The following is a 27,500-nucleotide window of genomic DNA, read 5'->3' on the forward strand; positions in this document are numbered from 1 at the left end:
TATATATATATATATATATATATCTACACACATATGGGTTATGTCAGAAATTCATATTGTCAAGGCAATATGATTGAGTTTCTGAAAATTATGAACTTCAGAAAACAACAAAAATCTACATTTCTTTCTACATTTTTGCAGCGGGCAAAAAAAAAAAAAATATATATATATATATATATATACATATATATATATATATACATATATATATATATATATATATATATATATATATATATATATATATATATTGTGTGTGTGTGTGCGTGCACAAATGTATATATGAAAAATATTGAATTTGCAGCACAGCAACCCTGGTATGAAGGATCAGCTAAGTAAGTGAAAGTGATTTCAGGTGTGCAATAAAAGGATCTGGAGATGTTTATCATACCTGGACTGAGCCACAAGGAATATAGTGAGAGAAGAGGGGCAGTAGTATCCAGGGAAAACAAGGGATATTTCTCAGGAGATAGACTCTAGTAGAAAACAGGAACACTTCCACACTACCAGGCCCTTGTCAAACCATACACTGAGTATTGTGTGCAGTTCTGGGAGCCATATGAGTGCAAGGACATCAAGCTGTTTGAAGTCAGGAGAAAAACCACAACAAAGTGCTTGGGATGGAAGGAAAAGTTTATGACCACAGACCTGAAGAGAAAGGGAGGACAAGATATTGGTGTAAAATAATCATGTTGTGGAGATGTGAAGGAGTTGTCTGGAAAAGGTTGGAGGGCATAGTAGGGATGAGTAGTCCCAGCAAGCAAGTTTTGAGGGACCATCTGTGCCATGGATCTGCAGAAGTGATTTATCATGGGGAGAGTTGTGGACTCAAGAATTGATGGATGAGAGAAAACCCCAAAGGTATTCTTCAAGATGGCGTGGACCATATGAGAAAAGGTAAGTGTGAAGATATGGATTGCGGTGATGTAGAATGATGAGTGCACTCAAAATGCAGACTAGATAGGCTTATTGTTTCCTTTTGGCATCATACAGATTGGCTGTTATGTAATTATTGAGTACTACAGTGTTATTAGACTTACAAAAGATAAAACAACCTGTACTTACCATTCATGATTACTAGATTTTTGCAACAAACAGCAAGCAACAGTTGCAGAAAGATTTGCTTCATACATTTCCAGCAAGATTTGCATCAATTCTAAAAACTCATATTCATTCATATCAGTCAGTCACTCTGGCCATAGTGGACGAGTCATTTGGCTGTGGTGAGAAGATGTCCTAGCTTGTGCTATAGCTTCTTTATAAGTCATCCAGGGGAAGCATGAGGTTAGAATGGATTAAAGTCTTTGATGCAGTTACTTATTGGGACTTCAAGGTACCATACTTTCCTACTCTGGAATATGAATGCGTGTGTAGCTTATCTTTTGTCCCCTCCTTTTGAATGTTTCACTTAAACAGATAAAAAATGTTTTTAGTAGCTATCACTTTTTCCATACTTTGTCTGACTATGGTAGCCTTTTCTCCCAAAGTAGTAAGAGGTAATCCTTAGTACAAATCACTGTATTTCACTAGAGATGATTTCTGACTTCAGCCTTACTCAGTGCAGTAGTGCCATTACTTTTTCCCCACAAAGCACTTAGTTCATATTTAGATGTGTCAAAATTTTGGATAAAAAAAAGACTGAAGAACATTAGGAAGGAGCATTTTTCAGCATTTCATTTGTTTGGCCCTAGTATTGCTGTCATTTTTATTGCCAAAAGGGCTGTATGTAAACAGGTCATCAATTTGTGTGTTAGTAGAAAGCTGGTATGCTACTGCTTACTGGTATTAAATAGCATTTTACTAAGGGACAAACACTAGTGATGTAGCCCCTTGGTGAATATGTGTAAAGCTCCTAGTCACAAAATAAAACTCCATACCTTCATAGGTTCATAAGTCTTTGCACATTCCAGCTGAAGTCCATAGAAGTTTTTACCTAATACCATTTCAAACAGATGTGGTATTGCTTCCAGTTTGCATTAGTCTGAGTACTTTGGGAAAATGCTTAACCATTGTAATGGAAATAATATTCTTTTCTTATGGCAGTGGCATGCTTCAATTTGTAGGTGTGTCTTTGTGTTGCCATTCGTGCTTCAAGAACAACAGTGAGTGAAAAGATCTAGGGAGCATAACACAAGACTGACTCTCAAAATCCTGAAACTAAAAGATTGAAATTGCCCTTTACGAACTGTACCTCCAGGGGTATATTAAATCAAGAGGATTGTATAGTGTTTCAAAAAAACGTAATCCATCCTTTTGTTTCAGGATAAATTTCACAGCATCATTGTTATGTGGCTTTATTCTGAAGTGGTACTGTTGTACTTCTGCTTTTGTTGTATGACATTATGTCCAAACTATGCCTGAATAGGGTCCTTGCATGAGTGTACTTACCAAGTTAAACGACTGTAAAAATAAAGTAAATAAATTTCATGTATATGTAGGTGTATTGTGTATTCCCTAATGCTGAATGTAAAACACTGATAAACATATACCCCTCAGCCTTTTAGCGCAAGAAAAGTCAAAGCCTGATATAATGGGGGGACAAAGGCCCAAAAATAGGAACACATTTTAAATAGTTGCTAAAATAACAGGATTTATGTTAGCATACATTTTCGGAAGGATATGAAATCTAAATGCAAATGTATGTCATTATTTAGTGACCTTAATCTTTACATCATCCCAGTAATGTATTGACAAAACACAATTTGTATGAGGAACAGACCAAAAATATGAGGCAAAAATGTGTACATTCTGTGAAAATCTGTACAATTAATGGTATGCTGATAAAATAAGTTTGATCATACATAATACTGAAAAAAAATAATAGTATTGAGAGAGGAAAAACTATTCCATCTCCTTATATTAAAACTAAAACCCCTGTAACACTAGCTTTCAATTTGTCTAAGTAGTGGTAGTGTTATAGGAAGGTTTTAATGACTTTATGGTGAAGAGTAAGGGTTTGGGGGAAGGGCAGTGTTACATTTAGGGTTATCACCCATTACTAAGGAGGCCAGGGGGCTCCAGCTGTTTAATAAACAATGTGAAACAAGCTGAGAGTCATTGGCAGATTGCCCTCTGACACCTAAGCCATGCACTAAGAACTTTTGTAAATGCCTGGTATACTAAAAACAGGCTTAAATTAAATACTAAAAAGAGGAAAATTGTCACACTTGATATACTGTCCCTTCACCTAGCATATGGCATAGACAAGACCTCATTCCAAAATGAGAATGTTGTTAGAGACCTTGGGACTTGGATTGGTAATTCCCTCTATGTTAATCGCCATGTGAATTGTTAGAGACCTTGGGACTTGGGTTGGTAATTCCCTCTATGTTAATCGCCATGTAAACACAGTAGTCAGAAAGTCCTTGTAACTGGTGCATCTGATTGCTAAGGGAATGTTATCCAGATCCAGAAAATTAATTGTCCCACTATATTTAGTATTGATTGGGCCAGTTATTGAATACAGTGCCCCTTTAGGGATATACCTCACTAGACATATCAAACAGGTACAGTAAGTTCCTAACTAGGATCGTCACTTGCTTAAAAACCCTAAGCTATCAGAAAATCTTGGACACGCTTTCCCTGTAGTCAGTACCTTAGACTCATTAGAGGAGGTTTATTCATTGCTTTCTGAGCCATTGGGGACTCAGTGGTCCAGGATCTTTCAGTGTCCTACCTGAAATCAGTGTTGCAGTATCTCAAATACATGGTTGTCCTCACTGTCATCCTGCTGGTGTACCAAAGCTTTGCCTTCCTGATATCATACATCTGACATGCGACTTCATTTCACAAGCATAGGGGTATATAGGTGGACATACGAGAGTAATTCCCCAAATTATCTTGCTACCAGCCTGAAAGCAGGTAGATTCTTTAAGCAGATCCTTGGAGGATCATCATGAATGGACTTTGAACAGACAAGTTTTCCAGAACATCCTTCACCGTTTGGGACTCCTCAGAGGTATTCACTTCAAAGACCAACCAACAGCTTTCACTTTTTTGAATCAGGGAACTTTGCCCCTCAGCTTGGATGACAAATGCTTTCACTTTTCAGTTGACAGGGAAGTTTCTTTACACAATCCGTCCATTACCTCTCATTCCAAGAGTTCTGAAGACCCAAAAAAAAAAAGCAAAACTCTTGCTAGTAATTCCCATTTGGCAAAGACAGCATTGGTTCCCTCTTCTTTTTCTTCTAGCCAGGGCCAAGTACTACCAACTGCCACACCAATCATATCTCATCACACTACAGAAAGGATTACAGCTTCACCCCAATCTGTTATCCCTAAGCCTAATTCTGTAGACAATAAAGTTCTAATTTCTTGCTGGCACCATTTTTCTGAGGATATTATTAAGGTTCGAGACCCACCACTCGAAAATCTTACATGCCCAAAAGGAAGTGATTTTCCTCTTGGTGCCAAAGGAATGAACAGGACCCCACCCAGTCAGAGGTACCTTCCATTCTGAAGTACCTGCACGAGCTCTTACATACGGGTCTGTCCTATTCTTCCATCAAAGCCCACCTGTCAGCCATCTCTGCTTGCTTACCTCTCACTCACCCACTTTTATGTCCATATCTGAGGTTGTGTTATCCCTTAAAGGGGTCCTGCATCTTACACCACCTAGAAAGTCCATTACCCCTACTTGGGACCTCAGCTTTGTACTGGAAAAGCTTACCTTACCTCCTTTTGAACTAATGACATCAACAAACCTTAAATTCTGCAGCTGGAAAACTATCCTACTCCTAGCCCTCATTTCATCTAGGAGAGTTTCAGAGCTTCAGGCTCTCATGGTTATGCCCCCTTTCTTATTTTTCTTTCATGCTTAAAGTGGTGAATGAGCTGTCACTCAATCAAGCAATAAACCTACCTACCTTCTTTCCCACCTCACAGAATTGGGGGGGGGGGGGGGCAAAAGATACTGCGTTCTCTGGACATTCACAAACAGCTAAGATTCTATTTGGACAAAACAAAATCCATTTGAAAATCTGATCAACTGTTTGTTTATTTCATGGACCAGCCAGTATCCAAGCAAACTACTGCAAGCTAGATCTCTAAGGGTATTTCCTGTTGTTACTCTCAACATGGCAAGTCCTTGTCCACATGCTCTTGAGCTCAAAGCAGTAGTAGCCTCTGGAGCTTTTTACAAAGGGGTGGATGCCAGGTCCATACTGGAAGCTGCCACATGGTCATCTGTACACCCTTTCACTAAACACTGCAGGCTTGATGCCCTTTCAAGGTCCAGAGCTGCCTTCGCTCAGTCAGTCCTAGCAGGCCTCTTGGACAGTTCTGTTGCCTTTTAACCAACTACCCTGACATTCCCTTTAGCTCTCGGAATCACCTCTGTGTTAGAATACTGCAACAGTGATTTCAGTCAGGACTTAGCACAATTGTGTAAGACCTTACCATAACAGTAGATGTCCATGCCGATCACTGCTGCAGTATTCCTTCCCACCCTTCTGCCCCTCTACACTTAATTTTCTTACTCTCTCTCTCTCTCTCTCTTTCTCCCTCAGTTCTTGACCCATGGGAAACACCCTAGAATAGAGGGAGATTTCTTACAACTTCCTACTCATTATATCCCCCTGTTAGCTGAGCAGTTTTCTATCTCAGGGGTCTTCAACTGTACAGATTTTCGCAGAATGCCCAGATTTCTGCCTCATATTTTCAGTCTGTTCCTCATAAAATCTATGTTTTTCTGGCTAATCATTGAGGACTGAAGTCACTAATTAATACTCACTAATGGCATTCATTTGAGTTTCAGATTACATAACCTTCAGAAAATGCATAATAATGGAAAACCTAATATTCTGACAACTCTGAGTTTATAGGAGCAATATTTAAAATCTGTCCCTGTTTTTGGGCCTCCCCACATAATTTCTGGCGTTGTCCAGATTTCCTGTGCTGAGAGGTTGAGAGGTGTACTGCTGGCTTGGAAATAGTCTGGGGAATTAAGGTCATACATCCCCCTGTATACTACTATGCTTGCAAGCTGAGGTCACATGTTAGATGTACAATACTTGGAAGGTAAAGCTTTGGTACCTTGGCTGGACGACAGCAGTGATATATTGCAACAGAGATCAGTAGGGCATCTACTTTTATAGTAAGTTCTAACACAGCTGTATTTTATCTCCACAAGTTGAATAATTCCACGAGTACCAGAATAAGGGATCTAAATCTTCACCAGAAGATAAATAAAACAAGTTTGAAAGTTATATTCATTACACATTTCACACATCTGGAATAGACTTGTACTGCAGATAAGTAGTGTGATGCATTATTTCACTTCAAATGGGAACTGAATGATTGGATGTGTATTCTCAGATTAATCCTTGACTTAACTGTGCTGACCCTCCTGTAGAGAGGTGGTTCAGTCAGAGGGTGAATACAGACGAGGCTTGACTTGTACTTCCTATGATTCCAAAGAGGAAGTGGTTTGTTTTCCATTTTCAGTCTGTTATGCTTCGATGTTTTAAAGTTTCTGATAGTTTAATTTTTGATGTAATGAGTTTGATCATTTGTTTGTTCAGTGCTGTACCATAGATCTGCGTATCCACGCACGGAAGTGCATAGGTTCATAGATTAGTCGTAGGCTAACTGCCCTTGTGAGCTATTATAAGCCTAGCCAATTATCCCTTGTGAGACTCTAACCCTGCACCTTGTATTTGCAAGGAAAACACCTTAACCATTAGGCCACCCTCAAAGACGTTTTGCAGCAGCAGCTATCAGTGGAATGGTTTATTTAGTAGGCAGAGCCTGCCTGCCTCTCTCACTCTCTCTCTGGATGATATTTTAGCATCCACTTACATCATAGACACTGACATGTAGGTCATAGTCATGACTGGAATTATTGCCATGGTTCTTTCACAGTATTCATGTAATTATCCAGAGGTAGATGTCATGTTATACAGACATATCTCTAGAATGGTTGAACATTGAGCACTAAGCTATATCCCATTCAATGGTTATCTTCAAGAAGTCTGTCTGTTGCAGAGTCTATCATCATCTTCTCTTTGGTTTTGCTGCTAAAATTATTAGTTGTACAGTTTAATAGTTTGTTTACTATGTTTTTGTCTGACAGGTGCCCTGAGCATAGAACTTCACATATGCTCAAAAACTTGGAGGTTCTATCTGTATGTATATTGTAAAGAAATGGAGCAGTACAATGATAACCCCTGTTATTGTCGCAAGTGGATCACTGAATAGCAAAGTTCTGATCCACGGTAGCCTGTATAGAAGCTCTAGCAAGAAATATTTTTCATTTAACAAAAATAGAGTCAAAAAATGACAGCTCTTATGGAGAATTTAAAAAATTTCAGATTACAAGTCATTTAAATTAAAAAAAAAACTGCAGCTTGAGATTTTGTACTTCCGTGAATGCTTACGGAGATGCCAAGTACCTAAAGGGCTAATATCATTGCATTATCCAACTGGTTTCATAGCTAATTCAGTTTTTCATCTTGAGTTGAGCAAATTATTTGATCAGCAAGGTCTGCAGTTATTAGAACTATTGATTAAGCACTACCAGTTAATGGTGGATTTGCTTATGTCTGAAATTGATGATTTGGATGTAATGATTAAATGGGACATGGACTTTGTGAGATATCAATATGAATATAGCCGAGTGTTTTCCAGCATAGACAAACAAATTGAAAAATTGAGGTCTTTTAAGCTAAAAAAGCTTGATCGGGACAAGGATGAATACCAAAAGGGAATAGTGTATCCAAAACTCCCCTCCTCCCAGCAATGAAACAGGTGAGTTCCTACGGACGAGGACCAGTCGGGTTCTGTACGGCAGAATGACATGATTAACGAGACATCAGAACAGCATGAGGGGCAGTCGACCGAGAACTTTAGCCATGGGGGGGCATAATGCTGAAGGAAGATTACAGGATGAAAATTTCAACGGATTGGGAAGAAGCGAGAGATTAATAAATAGAAATGAGAGCTCCAGAACTAACAATAGTGTTGCGAATAATCAGCAGCAACAGAATTTTCAGAGGGTCAGAATCTAGTCCAGAACGAAGACCAACAATGGGTGGAGGCCCAACAACAAACACAGGGGACGTTTATGTTAATGCCAACTCGTGTTGAGGTACTGTCCCAATTGATTGATGTTAATTTAGGGCTGAATCACGTTTGTGACTTAAATGGGAGTGACAATGTTGCTGCTAATAATATTTTGAATATAGTCACTAATGTAGACGGTGATTTTAAAATTTTCAGTTATTCCCATTTTTCAGTAGGACAGGATTTAGCTAATTTCTTGGCTAAGGGCCTTACATTTCTACCCAGTAAAAGATTAGATTTATGTAAAGTTCTGATAGATTTGAAATTATATACTCGCATACTGAACCTGAGGTTAATGTTTGATGATAACATTAATGGTATTCCCGAATTCAGGGTTACGAGCACATATAACCCTCCATTGCATCTGGTGTTAGACATTTTTGAAAAGATGTGTGAAATTGCTCTAAGAAATATTGATTTGTTTAAGAAAAGTAAAGATAAAAATGTATATAACGTATCTGAAGATGAGTGGGAAATGCTTGAAAATTTAAAAAAGGAGGGGTTCGTGTTATAAAAGCTCATAAGGGAGGAGATTTGGTGTTTTTTGATACAGCTGACTATAATGAAAGAATGTGTAACATGTTGAATACGGTTACGTACAGTATAGTATCTTTAAATGAATTGAATCAAGCATATAGGCGTATAAATATTTACCTAAATGACCTGTTTATAGAAAATAGGATAGATTTAGGTTTACTGAAAATTTTCAGTATGCCTGCACCTAGGATCCTGATTATATTTGGGATACCGAAGATCCATAAGGGTCTGGCCAACCCCCCTCCCTTACGACCTGTAGTGAATGGTCGAAATTCAGTTACCTACCCCCTAGCTAAATATGTTGATAGGCTTTTGAAAAAGTATGTAGCGAAGGAACCATTCATTTATAAGAATTATTGGTCCTTCTTGGAAAATTTGGACAGACTGAAGTTTGAGTCTGAATTTAACTTTGCTACAATAGATGTAAGAGCTCTTTATACAGTGATCCCACGTGAACAAGGAATTGAATGGATTAGTTTACTTTTGGCTAAGAGGGGAGCAAAAACTTCTGAGATTTCTTTAATACAGGAATTATTGGATATCATTTTAGCTAACCATTTTTTCCCTTTTTAATGGTAATTATTGTATACAGGAGGGGTGTGGCCATGGGTTCTCCGGTTGGTGCTAGTTTAGCAAACTTGGTTATGGTATACTGGGAGGATCAGTTCATTCACAACACAAGTAATAGCTTTAATGGATATATTTATTACTATACTCAATTTTTGGATGATGTCTTTATAATTTTCAAAGGAGGGCAGACTTTATTTGAGGAGTTTATGGCTTATTGTAATAACACGATGGACTTTCTTGTTTTTACCCACACATTTAATTCCAAGAGAATAGCTTTTTTGGATGTAGACCTGGAAAAGGATAAATTACATGAGTGTTATAAAGCGAATATTCATAGAAAGGACACATATTCCAATTCATTTCTACATTTTAGAAGTGCACATCCAAAACACCAAAAGAGGACTGTAGTGAAAGGTCATTTAGTGAGGGCTGCTCGAATGTGCACCACTAATTATGATTTTGGTGTGGTATGTGGATTTTTGATGCAGATGTTTAAAAAGAGAGGCTAGCCAATGATAATGATGAATGAATTGGTTAATGAAGTTAAAAATAACAGAAAAATAGGCCATTTTAGGGCTATTTTGGGAGCTCATGTAAAATTGAGGAATGAAGTACAAGAGAGCGAACAAATTAGCACCCCAGTAGATTATGTACATTCCTTTATTGCCTCCTTTAATGTGGATGTTTATTCAGCATATTTTACGGAAAAACTGGAGTATAATAAATGCTGATGAAACACTGAGGAAGTTGGGTAAAAGACCTGAAGTGGTATTTAAGAGAGCTCAAAACTTAAAGGGAATTTTGGAGTTCCAGTATTCTCCCTTACCTAGAATGTTAGGTATGTATAAATGTGAATCCTGTGCGTACTGCAAATATATGCACATGGGAAATTCATACAGGATACAAGAGAAGAAATTTGTTAGTAAGGGTACGTTTAATTGTAATTCTAGTAAAATAGTATACCTAGCTTTATGTCAGTCATGTACTAGTTTTTATATAAGCAAGACTGATCGTAAATTGAGAGAGAGGGTATATGATCATCTTTACAGTATTAGAAAAGGAAAAATAGAAAATGCCTTGGCTAAACATGTGAGGGATCAATCAGGACTTTCATTTGTTTTCAGGGTTATTGATCAGGTTCAGTATGATGTTAGCGGTGGTCCCTTAAGCTTAAAATTGGAGGAGTGTGGGTTGGTATTGCAGATTAGAACACAAGCGTACATCAAACCAGGATTGAATGATGTATGCTCTTTAGCATGTATATTGAAGATGAAAAGTTTAGAAAGGTGATGGTACAATTAGTAAGCTAATTATTGAAATCAGTTATTTGATTTTGAAAATTTTCTTAACTTTTTGTAATATTTTGTGAGTATATATGGTTTTCAAAAATTTAACAGGTCTTGTGATTTTTTAGAATCATGTGATTTATTGTGCAAGTATTTAATGGTGCCAAATATTTAATGTATTGACTTTTTTTATGTCTGAGGAAGTTGAGTTAAACTTGACGAAAGCGCTAACATTTTACAAGGAGACTGATACATTTTTTGCCTCTATTTTTGTTATTTTTTATTAGTTTTTTGGATTGTTTTTTATTAAGTTTGGTTTAAGAAATACTTTTCATTTAGGTAGGATGAAGAACATGTTTACTTTCCCTCTTAAGTCCTGTCATTTCAGAGATTATTTTGAAACTAAGAAGAAAAATGACAGAACTTATTTTTATAGCTCCAAACTAGCTAAAACAAGTCTAGGTCCCCCAGTTAATGCAGATTGCAACTACTGATCAAGTGGTCTTTTCCCTTCACTGCAAACTGCCCTGCCAGCAAGAAGAAACAGTTGTGCATTTGGACCTCAAAAGCTTCAAATTCTCACTGTTGAAGATAAGCTGATCCCTCACAGCTATGTTAATCTTTAGAAACATCTTGTATATCCTTAAAGAAGCAGGGACACCAAACACTAGAAAGTTGCACTTAACCAGATTCAGTATGAGAATAACGAAAATCTACCCTTGGATCTCAAGTGTTTAAATAAGCCCTTTTTACTCTTCTGTAAAAGTGCATCTGCCAAATATTCTGCCCATCCTGCCAAGCAAACAGGACCACCAGTCTCTAAGAAAATCCTCTCCAAATGATTGGTTAACTGCAATACTTTGTGGTACAAGTGTGGCAATACCATGATGGGGGCAGGTCAAAGTACATTCAACCAATGTAATTGAAACCCTTGTGGCCTTCATCAAGAAGGCCTCTGACAAGAGTATATCTGAAGCTAACAGTTGGACATCTACCCACTCCTTTTCTAATCATTGCGAGATGGATGCCCATTCGAAAAGTATAACTAGTTTTGTCATTGGATTATTGTAAGGTATGCTGTAACTTTCCACTTGTTCTTGTGGTGTAGATCCTTATAATGCTTGTGCTCTCCAGTTCTTGTTCTGAACAACAGCAGCGATCCTTATGAAGAAAACAATGCAGAGATGCTTACCATTGGCTGTACATTTCTGAGTAGAAGAATCACAGCTATAGTAATGGCATCCACCTTCCTTCCCTGGTACTACCAAGAAGTTAAATGTTGTGCTTTTATACTGTGTGTGTGTGTGTGGGGGGGGGGGGGTTGAGTCACTTTGTGTACCTGTAGTTGTTTGATGCTGTTGGAACTAATTAAGTTGACAGCAAAGGACTAATCCGTAGTAGTTCTTATAAGCAGCTGCTGAGGGTGTTTTTGGGGGTCTTTGTGTCTGGGTAGAAACAAAAAATGTTGCTGGTAATATCGTTCTACTGCTCCAAAGAAGAAGAGGTGACAATGAGTGATACTCATTTCTTTACTGATGAATTTTTTGCAAATGGCAGTATCATGAGAAACAAGGTTATGCACCATGGTGAAGTCTGACTACTGTACAGATCTGACAGAAAACTTGATGTCTGCCTGTGTCCATTTTCATTCATTTCACCAAAGCACTGCAGCAATGTTCCTTCTACCTGTGCATTTACAGGGAGGATGAGAAATTTTGCATAACTGTGCTCAAGGGAGATGAGATATGTAACTCTGGCCGTAAGCGCAGTTTGTCGAAATCTAAACTTTGGAGCCCTGAATATATACAGCAGGCAACACCTCTCTAGTCCTGTGGTATGAAAGCAAACATGAGTGAGAAAGTTGGCAATAACTCCCTCTGTTTTGCAGGGAGACATTGATTGTTTGTTAGAAGACCTAAAACCACACCTTAATACTGCAGAAAACATATTTGCCAGATGAGATCTGCTGTGACAGACTTACTGAGCATATATCCATTACTGATGTATGAATGAAAGCTGGATAGTTTAGTCTTTCTGCATGTGACCTATCTTTAATGAATCCCTGTAGTAGATCTGTTTGCAAAAAAAAAATAATAATGCACAGACCCCAAATTTTTATTCTCTTTACTGTTGTACATGGACTTTTCCTTGTCACATGACCTGAATTGTATATTTCTTACCTTTCTTCTGATCTAGAATGTAGTGCCCAAAGTCAGAAAGGGTGGTGCATATGTGCACACATAATAAAGACAGCTGTAGTTTATACTTGGTCTTCATCTCCTGCCAATTTACCAAAACTGGAATCTTAGAATGAATGTTTTGAAAGCCCATGTAGTTGTAATTTAGAAATTGCATTTTTTGGAGGGAGGCATGCACCTTTGCCTCTAACATAATCAGTTCCAGGATCACTGCAACACTGAAGTAGTAAGTTCCTCCTTTGTATTTGCCCTTTTGACAAAGTTTGAAGATGCACATCACAAGTCACAAAGTGCAACTTCATAAAATAAGATGTTCCACACAGTTACAGCTACAGGTCTCCTTCTGTAAGTACTGTTACAGCATCTAGGGCCAGTTCTGTTTCCAAACCTCAGTATTTAAGCCAGTTTATCTAGATTAGCTTTTAATATCAAGAAGTTCTACATAATGTACTTAAGTTATTTTGTGTCCTAATCTACAGGGAAGCCAGAATGCCTATTTCAAGAAAGTCTCATCTGTAAAAATGAAAAAAAAAAGATTATTTTCTTGGACAGATTATCTCTTTATTGATCTTAAATTCTTGCCAGTTCAAAGCCTGTTAGGCTGTTTAATCCAACTACAGGAAAACAAAGTTTTTAAAAAATTGCTGTAATTTGGTTGTGATGTCTACCATTCCAAAATATGAAAAATATGACAAACTTTTTTATTTCATTAATAGTCCTGCATGTAATGAAATAGGCCACATCAAAGTATCTGGTACATTTTATTACCTTTTATCATAATAAACACAATAAGACACTGACCAGCACCACGAGGACACCTTATTCTAATTTGGTTGTTACATCTCTTTCATTATTTTAAAAAGGTCTCTGACAAGAGTTCTCTGAAACTGTAACATGGTCTTTTGTCTGCACACTTAACAGATGTACAAGTCTGATGCTCATAAGTATTGCCTCTCTTGGTCCTCTCAAAGTCCACCATCTTGTATTTGGTTTGTAAATTGGCATTGGATACTACTTACGTGTTACTGTTTATTGCTACAAGAGTCCTCCCAAATGAAAACTTGTATACTTGTATGATGCAAGTAGTAAACTGTGTGACTAGTTCCTTTAAGCAGACTGGATACCCTCGCTCTGTCCATTTATGGATTTAAATTTTAAGTTCTTAGATTTTACTTTAACTGATAGCTTATTGGCTATCATCTGCATGTACTTACATTGTACTTAGGGTATTACACTTCATAATTGCTGCATAAAATTTTCACCAAAAGTTGTAAACTTCTAAATAGAAACAAATGGCCTGAATGGGTAGTGTTACTTTTTTATGGAGTACCTGCAACTGGTAACAGAAGTTTAGCAGATTGAGACCAGAGTTAACTTTTGTTCAGGGAACCCAGGTATTAAAAGTTCATAAGTGAATACTAGGATAGCTGCCCTAGATGCCCTTGCTGGCCATTTTAAGCGTAGTCAGCTTCCCTTTTGGTGCTTTAATTAACCTATTCCATTTGGTGTTAAATTAGCCTTGCCCATACCATGGTCAGTAATTGTATATTACCCATAGTAAGAATAAATGGGATCATACCCTAGATTATTTAAGGGAATCTCTGCATGGGATAAAGCATTTAGGAGCTACCTCTGTCCATCAGTAGTACAGGGGAAGTCCTGGGGTAAATTTATAATGCCCATCCATGGATCCAGTTGCAGCTGAATATGAACAAGGATGAGCTTTGTTTTACATGGATGTGGAATCTGTTCCAGAGCAGTGGTATCCTCTGCAAGATATGCTAGATACATTACTACAGGATTTCTTTCTGTAAAGATGTGCTTTTAAGTTGAGCACCTCATACCACTGTACTTTCATTGGGTGTTTTTTTTTCTTTCAGTCTCTTCGTAAAGTTGGCCAGGATTCCACTGTTCTTCTGATCTGTATCACAGTATTCCTCTCCTACTTACCGGAGGCCGGCCAGTATTCCAGCTTCTTTCTGTACCTTAGACAGGTAAGACCTTGTTAAAAAATATAATTCTTAGACAGATAATTTTCTTTACACAGTGAATATTTTTAGTAGCTATGTTTTATGTCCATGTAACAATTTTAGTAGATTGCTGGGACAACCTCTTCAATGAAGTTTGGGTGTGAAAGGTTGTTGCATCAGGCCTGTCTTGAGTAGGCAGACCTGAGATTGATTTGTGAATGCCTCACTGCCTCTTCCTGTGTTGATGACCTCAATTTGGGAGTGGATTCAAGCCATTTTTAACTTTTTTTTTTTTTTTTTGATGGTGGGGGTGGTGGTAAATGATCCATGTTGTATAGCTGGCTACCACTAATCTTGGGGAAGGTGATAATACTATTTTTTTTTATTCCCAGCTGGAAATGCCTCACTTTAGTAGGAAGAAGGAAAGATGTTTGTTGAGAACTTCTGGTGTATCCAGACAGTGCATTTATTTCAGATTGAGGATAGGAGTTCTTTTTTTAAGTAAAGACTCGCTTGGTATAAATGTATTTGAGAGGCGCGTAAGGGTTTTTGTTATGGTAAACTGACTTGCCTTGAATCAGTACATAAATGGAGACTGAGGAAACCAGTCCCATGTCTTCAGAACAAAACCTAGTTATCAGGTAAAACTGAACATTTTAACTACGCTTTGTATTTGTCAGTCTGTAAGGAAGATTTTGGGAGACTTTAGCTGCATGGTGTTCAAGATCTCAGTTTGTAACATTATGGTGCTAATGTCATTTGTGTGATAAACAAGTTTTAGAAATAACATTCTCACAGTAAATATGTATATATATATATATATATATATATATATATATATATATATATATATATATATATATATATCCTTTGTAGGGGTGAACCAAACACACCCCAGTGTTTGGCAGTGCTTCCTGCAATCTTGTCTTAGTATTTCAGGGTTGATATTCTTGTACATAATACTACATGAAAATGAAAACAAATCTCTCTGTAATTCCAAGTGCTGTAGGGATTGATCATGTGATTTGATCTTTTCACAGTACAAGATTTCATATATGGAAAGGGAAAATGGTTTTGTCACATATCTCCAGTGCTGTGTTTGTTTCACTTTAGCCTATGATATATAGTTCAGTGTTTTCTTGTTGCCAATTATGGTTTAGCTTTGAATTGGTCATGTAGTTTCCAAAAAGTATAAATCTTTTGGTTACAAATTCCAAACTAGGGACAAACATTTGTGTGACTTGTCTTGGTGCAAAACATTTACAGGAGTGCGGGGTATGTGCTGCCTTTAATAAACATGCAGTTAACAAAAAATAGTTAATGCTAAACTTTTTTTTTTTTTTTAACAATGTGAACATTCTACCCCAGTTGAGGGTTCCATGTCCCAAAGCTCCAAAGAGAATTTTCTAGAGTTCATAGGCAGAAGCTCTGCTCTTCCAGTGTGAGTACTTTATTTTCTCAGAAGAGGCTAAGATTAGAGGAAGATAGTAATATTTTAAGTAGCTGCTTCTGCTGTATCCAAGTTAGCAGAGAATATTGTTGATAGTCATCTACCTAGACTGGCTAGACATGATAGCTTCTTCTCTTTATCAAAGGTCGAATTGGGCAGATTCAGAAATTATCACCTTAACCTGCCAGGTCTAGTAGCTCCACACTTCAGTTTTACCATAGTTGTTCGTTTACGGATAACATAGAAGAAAACTACAGGAAGACAATGAGGGCTCTTTTGCAGATGGAAATTGAGATTGTTTCATCCTTTCCCCTCTCTGTGGTTTCAGTATGGATAAAGATACTTTGTCCATGCTCTCTTTTTTTTTTTTTTGGCGGTCTCTTCATTGTCTCATCTTAGTAATCCTGCGAGACCAGCTAACAACTTGCAATTGCAGGAGTGGGTTATGATACCAGCATTGACAGCAGCTGATATTCTGATGTTGGGACCATCCCATTCTCTAAATGCCTTCTGTGTCGGCTTTGCTGTCAGCATTTGGGATTGATGCTAGTACTCTCAGCTGCAAGTACCCGTTGAGTTCCTGGTGTCTGTTATAAGTTGTTGAGATGAATTTTAGCACTGATGCTCTTGGAGCCCACATTGGATCATGGACTTGAGTGCTTCCTTGATGCCGATGACTGGTGTCAACCAATTGCTGCTGACTTTGTCAGTGTGGTCAGCACTGGGGTAGGTTACTGCCAATGCCAGTTATTTGGTGTTGGCACCCTGGGTTCTGATTGCATTTTTTACTTCGATTTTACTGACAGTTCTGCTTGAATCACTCTAAGTACCTGCAACAGCTTCAACCTGAAGCCATCTGCTAAGTACTTCTCCATCCTCCCACACTTCTGCCATCACATCAAAGGATCAGATCCACTTTAGTAAGTTTTTCAGACAGTATATATTCAGTGGAGTCTACCATGCCAGATACAGCAGTGGAGATTGAAGGCATTCACTCTGTTATCCCTCCCAATATTGTGCTAAGTTCAGGGAGAGTTTGCAAATTGTGCAGTAGAAAGGGGGTGGCCCACAGACGCCTCTAAATCTCCAGAATGGAATTTGAAGGACACTTTACAAACACACCTTGCATCCTGTTGTATACATTCCCCTGTTGATAAAATGATCACCCTTGTTATCAGTGAGGCTTGGAGAGAGCCTGATACTATGATTGATTTTCCAGCTGCCAAAGTATTGGAACTGTTGGATTCCTTCCCTTGTAACTGACCGTTGCCAATGTATCACCCTTCAAGACTTGTCTCCTCATTCTTCAGGTTGAGGTCCACTCTTCCTCCCTTGTCCTCTGTGCCACCTTATTGCCTCAAGAAGGTTTCATGGAAAGGTAGCAGCACAGGAACAAGCTGCTTAATTTCTTGTCACCATTGTCAGGATTGTGTTCAGTGCTGGAAACTTCAGTATGGAAAGATTGAAATCTTCAGTCAGCATGTCAATCTCTAGAGACTTGAGTCTGGTTCTATTCCATTTGCTACTTTGGTGATTCCCTTTAGTTCTACTGATCCTTCACTGGGTAATTCTTTGAATAGGGAGGCAGATGTAGGGACTAGACTGTTGGTGGACAAGATGAAAGTAACTTAACTGACACTAAGTCTGTAGCAAGTGATTCCAATTGTTAGGCCATTTAATAGTCAATCATGGCAGCCCCCAGTAACCATTTGAAATGTTCTGTCTTGCTTGAGTCGTGTAATATGGAGACTGAATGGCTGAAAAAAAAAACAAGGCTTGCATATAGTAAGTCCAAGATGACAATTGTTCATAATATTCCTTTATCTCAGAGTTGGAATATACATATATATATATATATATATATATATATGTGTGTGTGTGTGTGTGTGTGTGTGTGTGTGTGTGTGTATGTAGTTATATGTAAAGTTTAGGGGTGCATTGAGGCTTGCCTCATTGCAAGCAAACAAGTTTAAAGAAGAAGAGTGATGTTCAACATTATCAATTTTGTGTATATGCACTGCAGTTTGTGGATTTAAAGAAGGCATGTGATATTTTACCCTGTAATTTAAGTGGCTACTGTGCTCCATTGAGTCCCTATATTTAAGGAGCAAAAGCAGCATCTGCATTTTTGTTTTAAGTTGAATACATTCTGGTCAGGTATAGGACTCTGTCAAACATATGATTTTTTACTCTTCCGTTTGCGATTTTCTTTTTGCCAAGGATATTAAAGTTTGCAACAGAGATGGGTACATTTTTGTTATTACAGATGATGATGCCTTCATTACATGAAGTGAATGTGATCTCCAGCTTACAATGAAGTTGTTTACTGCTCATCACAAAGCTTGGGATGAAAATTGGTACCTCTAATTTCGATGTCATGGAATATATCAGAATTGGAGGTGCTGATTTTTCATCCCATGCATCACAGTCATTGGCATATATCTCCACTGCATGCTGGAAATCACAGTCACTTGTAGGTTAAACATTTAAGTTTTGTGGGATCATGTCCACTAGTGAAGATAGAGAGGATCAGGAAGCTGACTAACTGATGAGTGCAACACCGGCAGAACTGCATGTCTCATGTATTCAAATGAGACACTGAGACATGGGGTAGGTTCAACTCGTTTGTTGTACATAAACAAATCAGGAGCTGTAACCAGAACATATACTTTGAACTTCATATGCTTACTGACTGACTCATTATTTCTAACACACTCACATGTGTACCTCCATTCAAGCTAGCACTCACACTGACTGACTATACAAAATGGCACTGATCTCGCACGTGCTCTGTAACTTATATGAACATGCTCTCTGACTACAGTGGCTGACTAGGTACAATATACACACTGATCTACATCATCCCTCTTTAATTGTGTGTAGCATGCAAATAGGAGAACAAAGACATTTTGAGAGCTAGACAATATATCAGCATTTTAACAAACAAAACTGAGTTCAACTCAAGTCGCTGTGTACTCTGGATTCGCTCTAGAAATTCTATCTGATCTGGTAACACAGAAACTTTGTGTTTAGCAACAGTGACAGTATCTGAAGATTCTTTCATGACTGGAACATCAGTGATTACATCAAAATTATTTGAAGGAAGCACACTGTCCTTTTGAATTTGAACAGGTGTAGAGTCACTCTGCGAATTAGAGTCATCGGCACAAGCCTGCTGTGTCACTGGTTCAGAGACAGATAACACATGTCTTTGATTCCGTCTGAAATCTATTCCTTCTGATTGTATGAGGCAAGATCTCAGTTCCTCACAAATGTTCTTTGCGATTCCCAGTCGGTCATATCCTTTAGATGTTTGCATTCTCACAATTTCTCCATGTAGTAATGGTCTAAGGGAAGGGAAGGGATTTACTCGTCTTATCATAGTACAAGTTTTGTGACTGAAATTTTCTTGAAAGTTGAGCATTGACCACTCTGTTTTACTTTGCATTTGGTACTAATAATTGTTTTCTGATTGATAGAGTTGTTCTAGTCTGTCTGGACATTAGTCTCTGATCAGGCAAACCAAGCAAGCTGTTCGAGGAATGTTTTTGAGATTGAGTAAGTTAAGGAAAACATTGGTATCATCTCTGTTGGACTTCTCTAATAAACGTTTTGCACTCTGAACTGCACGTTCAGCTAACCCATTGGATTGTGGATACTCAGGACTACTGGTAATATGAACAAAGTCCCAAGTCTCAGGAAATTTCTTAAACTACTGACATGTAAACTGTGCACCACTGTCAGACAGGACTTTGTGCAGACTACCATGGAGGGAAAAATGTCTCATCAATTTCATAATGACAGTGCTGGACATTGTAAGTCGATTTCAAACCAATCTGAGTAAGAGGCTACTAACACTATGTAATGTTGACCATTCCATTTGAAAATATCTGTAGCAACTGTTAACCATGGTAATTCAGGAATCTGGTGTAGCTGAAGTGGTTATTTTTGTTGATGCAGTTTGTTGCTTTTGCAAATTGAACATGCTAGGATTTCCTTCTCTATATCTTTGGACATAGAAGGCCAAAGTACAATGCCTCTTGCCTTTCTTTTGGTTGAATCAGTACTTGGGTGACCATGATGCACGATTCTGATATATTCCTGTTGTAATGCTGTAGGAGTTAACACTTTTGGACCTTTCATGATGATTCCATCTTCCTTCATGAGCTCATCTCGGTAACGAAAATACTGATGAATGTCAAGTGGTAAACTGGTTTGTCATGGTGGCCATCCAGGACTGATAATGTTTTTCAGCTTCTGGAGAATTGGGTCCAAAGCTGTGTGATTTCTTAGTTCATCAAGATGTGATTATGAAAAATTTCCGACTTCCATGACTTCAAAGTCTGCTGTTTCATCTTCATGCTGCTCTGTCATTTGTCTAGGTGTGCAGGACAAACCATCAGCAAGATTACAAGTATTTACCCTTTTTGTAAACAATATTGAAATTGTACTTTTGCAGTTTTAACATCATGCCTTGCAATAGTGCTGGGGCTGTATACATTGGCTTTTTCAAAATTGTCGCTAGTGTTTGGTGATCAGTCTCTAGTTGGATAGGTCTGACATAAATATAATCAATGAACTTCGAACATGCGAACACTGCTGCCAGAAGTTCTTTCTCTGTTTGTGCATAATACATCTCTGTTTGGGTTAAAGGTCTGAATGCATAAGCAACTGGTATGCTTTCCCGAAGGCATGCTGCTCCAGGGCCATACTTTGAAGCATCACAAGAAAGAGTTACAGGCTTGTGAACATCATAATATCTCAATGTGGGTGGACTGGCAGTTTTCTTCTTTAGGATATCAAATGCTCTTTGGTGTTGTTGCATCCAGGACCACTGTACATTTTTGTGTGTCAGCTCATGTAATGGTGCAGAAAGCTCATTCAAGTCTGAATGAACTTTTTAAAATAGTTGACCATACCTAGAAAGCATTGTAAAGATGTGAAATTCTCTGGAACTGGCATCTCAAGAATTGTTGCTTGCTTAGACAGATCTGGTTGTAAGCCAGAACCGGTAAACAAATGTCCCACATAAGTAACTTCTTTCAGTTTGAATTTACATTTCTGAGGATTGAGTTGTTACTTCACATGCACTGTTTAGAACTTTCCTGAGGTTTCTATCATGTTTGTCGTCACCATTGCCACCAACAATAATGTCATCTACTATAATAGCACATGGATAATCGGAAAAAATGTTCCATAGCACTTTGAAAGACTTCACTGGCAGAATTGATTCTAAATGGCATTCTCAAAAATCTGTATCTACCAAATGGTGGGATGAATGTGGTTAACAGTGAAGATTTTGATCCAGCGAAATTTGCCAAAAGAACTTTTTGCAACTAAGACTGAGAAAACAGTGGAATTTGGCATGAGAGCGGCTACTTCTTCTACTGTATTCATCAGATGATGAGGACTCCTAACTGCTTTAAGTCTGTTGGATCAATACATATTCGAATATCATTTGAGCTTTTCTTAAGAGCTTGACCATGGAAGAAACCCATTTATTCGGTTCTTCAACTGGAGTAAAGACACCTAAATTCACCATTTTGTCTAATTCTGCATTTACTTTGCTCTGCATCACTACTAAAATCTTCCATGATTGTCTGACAACTGGACTTACTTCATGGTTTAACTTCATGGAATATGTGACTGGAAATTTGTCAAGATTGTCTTTGAAAATATCAGCATATTCACTAAAAATACTGTGTGTAAAATTATTGTTGCTGTTCATACTTGTATGGCGAACCTCTTTTTATTAAATGAAATTAGTCCCATTGTCAGACTGTCTTTGAGGCCTAACAGTGACTTCACATGTCTTTTGACTACATAAAACTGCAAGTCATAGCTGTTTCCAGCAGAGTGGCATGAAAGTACTACTGTGCAATCAGTTTGAATGTCTTCACCACCATAAACAACTAGTTTTGCAAACCTTGCTGAATCAAGGTTTTCACCAGCTTTTACTTACCAAATATTTGTGCTGATATAACATTGCACTTGGATCCATTATCTACTTTAAGCTCTATAGGTTTCCCATTAATTTGCACAGTACAGAATATTTCACTCTTTGCTGACAACTGATAATCTTCTGGATTAACTGTTTCATCGATCACAGAGACACCATCAACATAGAAAATTTGCTCACAGCTCTAGAAGTTTGCTACAGTCTCTGTCTGATCTACTTGCTCATTCGGATACTCTCTTTTAACATAAATATGTGATATTTTAGACTTGCAAAGCTTTTTGAAATGATTTCACTTTTCTACATTTGTGACATTGCTGACCAAAAGCTGAACACTTTCCCATTTGGTTCATGACTGCCTCCACAATTGTGACAGTTAACAGTGAGGTTGGGGGTGGCCCCCTTCAGTTTATATTTCTTTTTCATCTTAACTTTCTAATGTACACTATCAACATTCACTGTAGCAGATACTGCAAACATGCTTTTTTCATTCATAAGCTTATTTATATGCTTTTCTGTAAGCTCATGTCTTTGATAAATCTCAGTGGCTTCGCTCAGTGTTAATTCACTATCTTGAAGCAGATTCTTTTTCACTGCATCTTTAACACCGTATACAAGATGGTCTTTTATTAACTCATCAGATCTACATGTTTTTGCTTTATTTCGTAAGTCAGTATTATATGCTGCAATAGTTTCACCAGGCTTTTGATTTATTATGTAAAATGTGTGCCTTTCCATTGTAATATTCATTTGAGGGTTACACAGTTCTCTAAATTTATGTTTAAGTACTCAGTATCTTCCAGCATTTTAGCCTGTATCACAATATGGTGGTTATCCCCCTCCTCTGCATACACGGCAGGTGCATACACAAATGAACTTTCTCACTCCATGGCCTCTGATCCAGCTAAATTGAGAAGTACAAATGCTCTTGTACATGCATCTTTATCAGAAAATGCAGCTGTGTGAAAATATATTCTTGCTCAAACACTCTCCAATTCTCTGCAATATTATTATCAAACACCAGCCATTCATTTCTGTGAAATCTTTCTGCGATAACAACAAACTGCTTTTAAATTTAAGCATAGCTCTGGCACTTGTAATTTTGCTCAAATGCACAACAATCTCTCAGAAAATGCTTTAACACTGCAAATATCTGGAACACTTCGAAAAATCTTATTTACTGCAAAAAAGTTGTACATTGTGAAAAAAAAATTGGATGTTTTAGCCTTTTCGTCCATTTTAAACACTTCAGAGATTATTTCACACTTTAGTCATTTTGTAGCTATTTCAGACAGTTAAAATAACTCTGTAATTATTTCAAACACTTTGAATGCTATGCCACATGTTTGACGACTGAAAATCATTTAAACAAATTTAAGTACCTTCAGTTAACCGCTGACCTGTTTGTGAGTTCACTCCTGTATATTACTTCACTTCTAACTGTGTGCCTCATGGTTTGCGAGCTGTTACAACTTCGGATCCCATTCTAACACCATGCTGCATGTCTTGTGTTTTCAAATGAGACACTGAGGCGTGGGATGAGTTTAAGTCATACATAAACGCATCAGGAGCTGTAACTGGAACATATACTTAGAACTTCATATGCTTACTGACTGACTGATTACTTCTAACACACTCACATGTGCATCTCCATTCAAGCTGTCACTTACACTGACTTGACTGTGCAAAATAGCACTGATCTCGCACATGCTCAATTACTTATATGCACATGCTCTCTGACTACACTGGCTGACTAGGTACAATATACACATTAATCTACACTATAGATGTTATACTGGTCTGTAGCAATGAAACAATAAGCAAGTCATAGGTTACAGAGCTTATTTTACTGGGCAATGTTCCTGCTCCTTAATGCATGATCGTAACTTTTGGGTAGTAACTTGAAGAATGCAAACAACAGGTGTTGTTTTCCTCAGCAAAGGTTTGTTTTCTTCAAAAAAGAAGTAAGGTACTTTATAGGTTCACACTTAGCTGTTAATTAGATCATTTATAGCTTAGCTGCAAGGTCGGCTCACTATTGAAATGTCAGTACTGGAAATGCTGAGTCCCGACAAGTCATAAAAGACCAAAAACACAGGAAAAGAGCAAATCTCGAAAATCGCTGTTCCTGCTTAAACAACGTTTTGCAGGGGTGCAAGTCCCCCCACACTTACATATGCCAACTCCGAGATCACCATACCTTGGAGATAAGTGTGTAGTGTGAGAAATAGCATTTCGGTCTTAGTATATGTAAGTCCGATCCAGTCTTAGTATATGTAAGTCCGATCCTTTGGTCATTCAGTCTCTGTATTTTGGGACTCACTGTAGCAGTCCTGACATTTCAAATGGGTACCCTCAAGATCCAGTTTCATCAGTACCGTATGACATTGAGAAACTACTATCTAATTTATTTCTCTTTTAATGATGGTTTGAGGGGCCAGTTTTAAATGACCTTACAGTTTCTCATTAGTTCTTCCAAGTTGCATTTGAAGAGCGTCAGGGTGATACTTTGTTTTACATTTAAGGGAAGCCTATTCCATAAAAGGAGGTGTTATTTGAGAGAAAGATGGCTATGTTGCCAGCACATCCTGTTTATGCTGTTGTTGGAAGTTTAGTTCCTTTGAGTAGGTGTTTAAGGAGTTGCTGTGCAGAATTGTCAGATTTTGCATGGGACTGGATCTTTCAAGGACTTGAAGGCATGGCAAAGATCCTTCCTCAAAAGTCTGCAAGAAACAGACGAGAGAAGATACATTAAAGTGATTTTTGTAGCACATGAAGACATGCCCTTAAATATCTTTTTGAGAAAATGTTGTGGTCTTTTGAGTTGTCATATGTTTAGACAGGTATATAACAAGACTGGCATTATATTATGTTATGGGTCTTAACTCTTAAGGGAAGAATAGAGAGGGATAATAATTTTCATTGCTCTAGAAGATGTACTCCTGGTAATCCGGCTGGCTAAATAAAAGGATTTCCTTACAACTATAGATACACGATGGTCAAAGGATAGATTATTGTCAATGAAAGTAACTGGGTCATTTTTCTAATGCACGTCAGCTATATGGTAGGTACACGAGTGCCATTTTTGCCAAAGGATACTATACTGCATTTCTTGGCATTCATGTCAAGCCATGGTCAGGCACCATTTACTTGTACACACTGTACTAACCTCGAGAATCTGGAAGTCTGGGAGTCAGCTGGAATTTTTATGATATAGTTTACAGTCAACATAAACTTGGTCAGCCACAGCCCCCTAACATCACTCTTGACATCAAAGAAGGAAGAATCAAAGATCAGTGATCCAAGGACTTGTTCCTGAGGGACACTGCTAGTGATGACACATTTTGATGGTGTTCATCCTATGCTAATAGATTGGTTTCTGTGATTGAGACAGATTGCTATTCAGCTCATTACACAGGGGTTTACTTTACTTGATTAGCTTTTAAAATGATAGCAAGTGGAACAGTGTCACAGGCCTTCACCTGGTTGAGGTAAGTGGTTTGAACAGATTTGCTTTTATGCGATGCATCAGTGATTTGTTCAAAGATGTTCACTAAGTGTAGGAGGCAGGGTCTACCTTTAAAGAACTCAAAATGGTTTTCCTTAAGGGATTGTAGACTGCTGATATCCTTGTTATTAAATTCTATAATGAGTCACTCCATTATCTTACAGGCAGTGCTGGTTAGGCTTCTAAATCTATACTTACCACAGTCAGCGGTGAATCCTCTCTTGTGGAGTGAGATAACTTACAGCAGTCCTCCAGACCTTCGGCTCAAATCTAGTGGAGAGGCTGAGTTTGAATAGGTTTAGTAATATGTCTGTAGGGCTGTGGTTGGTGCTGTCAGCAGACAACGTGGCACATTGTCTGACACATGGAGGTACTGTTCTTGACCCTGGAGAGCCCCCCCCATTGTTTACTCCAAGGTGATGTGTGTGTGTGTGTGTGTGTGTGTGTGTGTGTGTGTGTGTGTGAGAGAGCATGCTAATATATTGGGGTAAGTTAGGGGGAGATAAGGGTGTAACGTTAGAGTTAAACGTATAAGCTAATTTATTGGCTGTGTCCTCTGGGGATGAGTATGTGCTAGTGCTTTCTATTAGTTTAGTACTGGGCTGTGTATTGCTTATAAGGCTAAGCCTTCTGGCATTTTTATAAAACACCTTTTGCATAGTTGGGTTTTTAGTTCATACTTAGCTTCAGAGGATTTGATTTTTCTTCTAAATTCTTGTTTTATTTTTTGTGCTCATTTTAGAGGTTGAGGTATTTAGTTTATCCTTATGGACAATGTGTTTCTTTTTTTTATTGTGCACTTTGTACCAAGATTCCACCATCAGTGTTTATTCTTGACCTTAGCATTGTATTTTTGTCTGATGGCGATCAATGCTTCAATGCAAGCATTCAGATAAGCGTAGAATATAGCAGTTTCTGAGATGGGATCCTCAAGGGGAAGAGTTGATTACATTTCTCAGGTCATCCCCTAGCTGTAACATATTTACCCCCGGATTTACTAATCCTCCGTGTAAGACTTAATAAGTCTTAGTCGGAGGCTGCAATTGAATTTGATGTCAGCGTGCAATGAATATTCATGGGGGCACGCTGACTCAACCGTAAGTCTTGCACGGACTGAGTAGGAAAGCAGGGGGCGTGTCCGACTGCTGAGCAGTCTAAATGTGCACGCCCCTGCAAGGTTATAAAAAGCAAAATGTCAACACACAAGAGCAAGTATGCTCAAATGTACTTGCACCCAACACCACACTCCCTGACACTGTAAACCCCCATCACACTTATATAAAGTAAATAATTATATGTATTTTTTTAAATCCACGATATAGCTGCCCATATTTGCGCGGGTGTGCCCATTGCTTAGCTGAAGTTAGCAATTCTGACATGGAAGAGCATAAGAAAGAATGTTTATGCAAATCACACCAAATTGCAATAGCGTAATGGTAGAGTGTATGCACAAAGAAAAGGCATTCACGGTTCGAGTCCCACCACTCCCCTTCTTATTTATGTTTTAAATCAGTATTTGAAATAATACCAGACATATATGATTATAATTTTATTAAAAGCAGTGACATGGCCAATGTATCAGTGAACAAAATATATATTTTTAAAGGACCCAGATAGCCTCGTGTTAAGCAACGTTTTACACAGCTAAACAGAGGTGCCCACAGTTTAATAGCTCTTTATCCAGCTAAACAGAGTTGCCCATAGTTTAATAGCGCTTTACCCAGCTAAACAGAGGTGCCCATAGTATAATAGTGCTTTATCCAGCTAAACAGAGTTGCCCATGGTATAATAGCGCTTTACCCAGCGCAATAGAGTTGCCCAAAGTTTAAAAGTGCTTTACCCGGCACAATGTGTTTGTGCGGACATGCGCGCCACGCCAACCATGGCACCGTTGGGCACCGGGGAGCAACGTAGAGCTAAGTTGCTTAAACGCAGCCACACCCCCTAGCCTGTCTAGACAGT

At 38.1% G+C, this 27,500-nt stretch overlaps 1 protein-coding gene across 2 annotated transcripts in view; it reads left to right on the top strand.

The window, feature by feature from the left end:
* Positions 1 to 27,500, top strand: part of LOC122787281 (hippocampus abundant transcript 1 protein-like) — an 880,512-nt gene that overhangs the window by 628,728 nt on the left and 224,284 nt on the right. For both annotated transcript variants that reach the window (XM_044053901.1, XM_044053902.1), the window contains exon 7: positions 14,535 to 14,648. In XM_044053901.1, the coding sequence (XP_043909836.1) occupies positions 14,535 to 14,648 (114 nt within the window). The remainder of the gene's footprint in view (positions 1 to 14,534; positions 14,649 to 27,500) is intronic.

Source organism: Protopterus annectens, chromosome 13.part0 (genome assembly GCF_019279795.1).
Source record: "Protopterus annectens isolate FY-2018-M chromosome 13.part0, PAN1.0, whole genome shotgun sequence".
NCBI classification, from domain to species: domain Eukaryota; kingdom Metazoa; phylum Chordata; order Ceratodontiformes; family Protopteridae; genus Protopterus; species Protopterus annectens.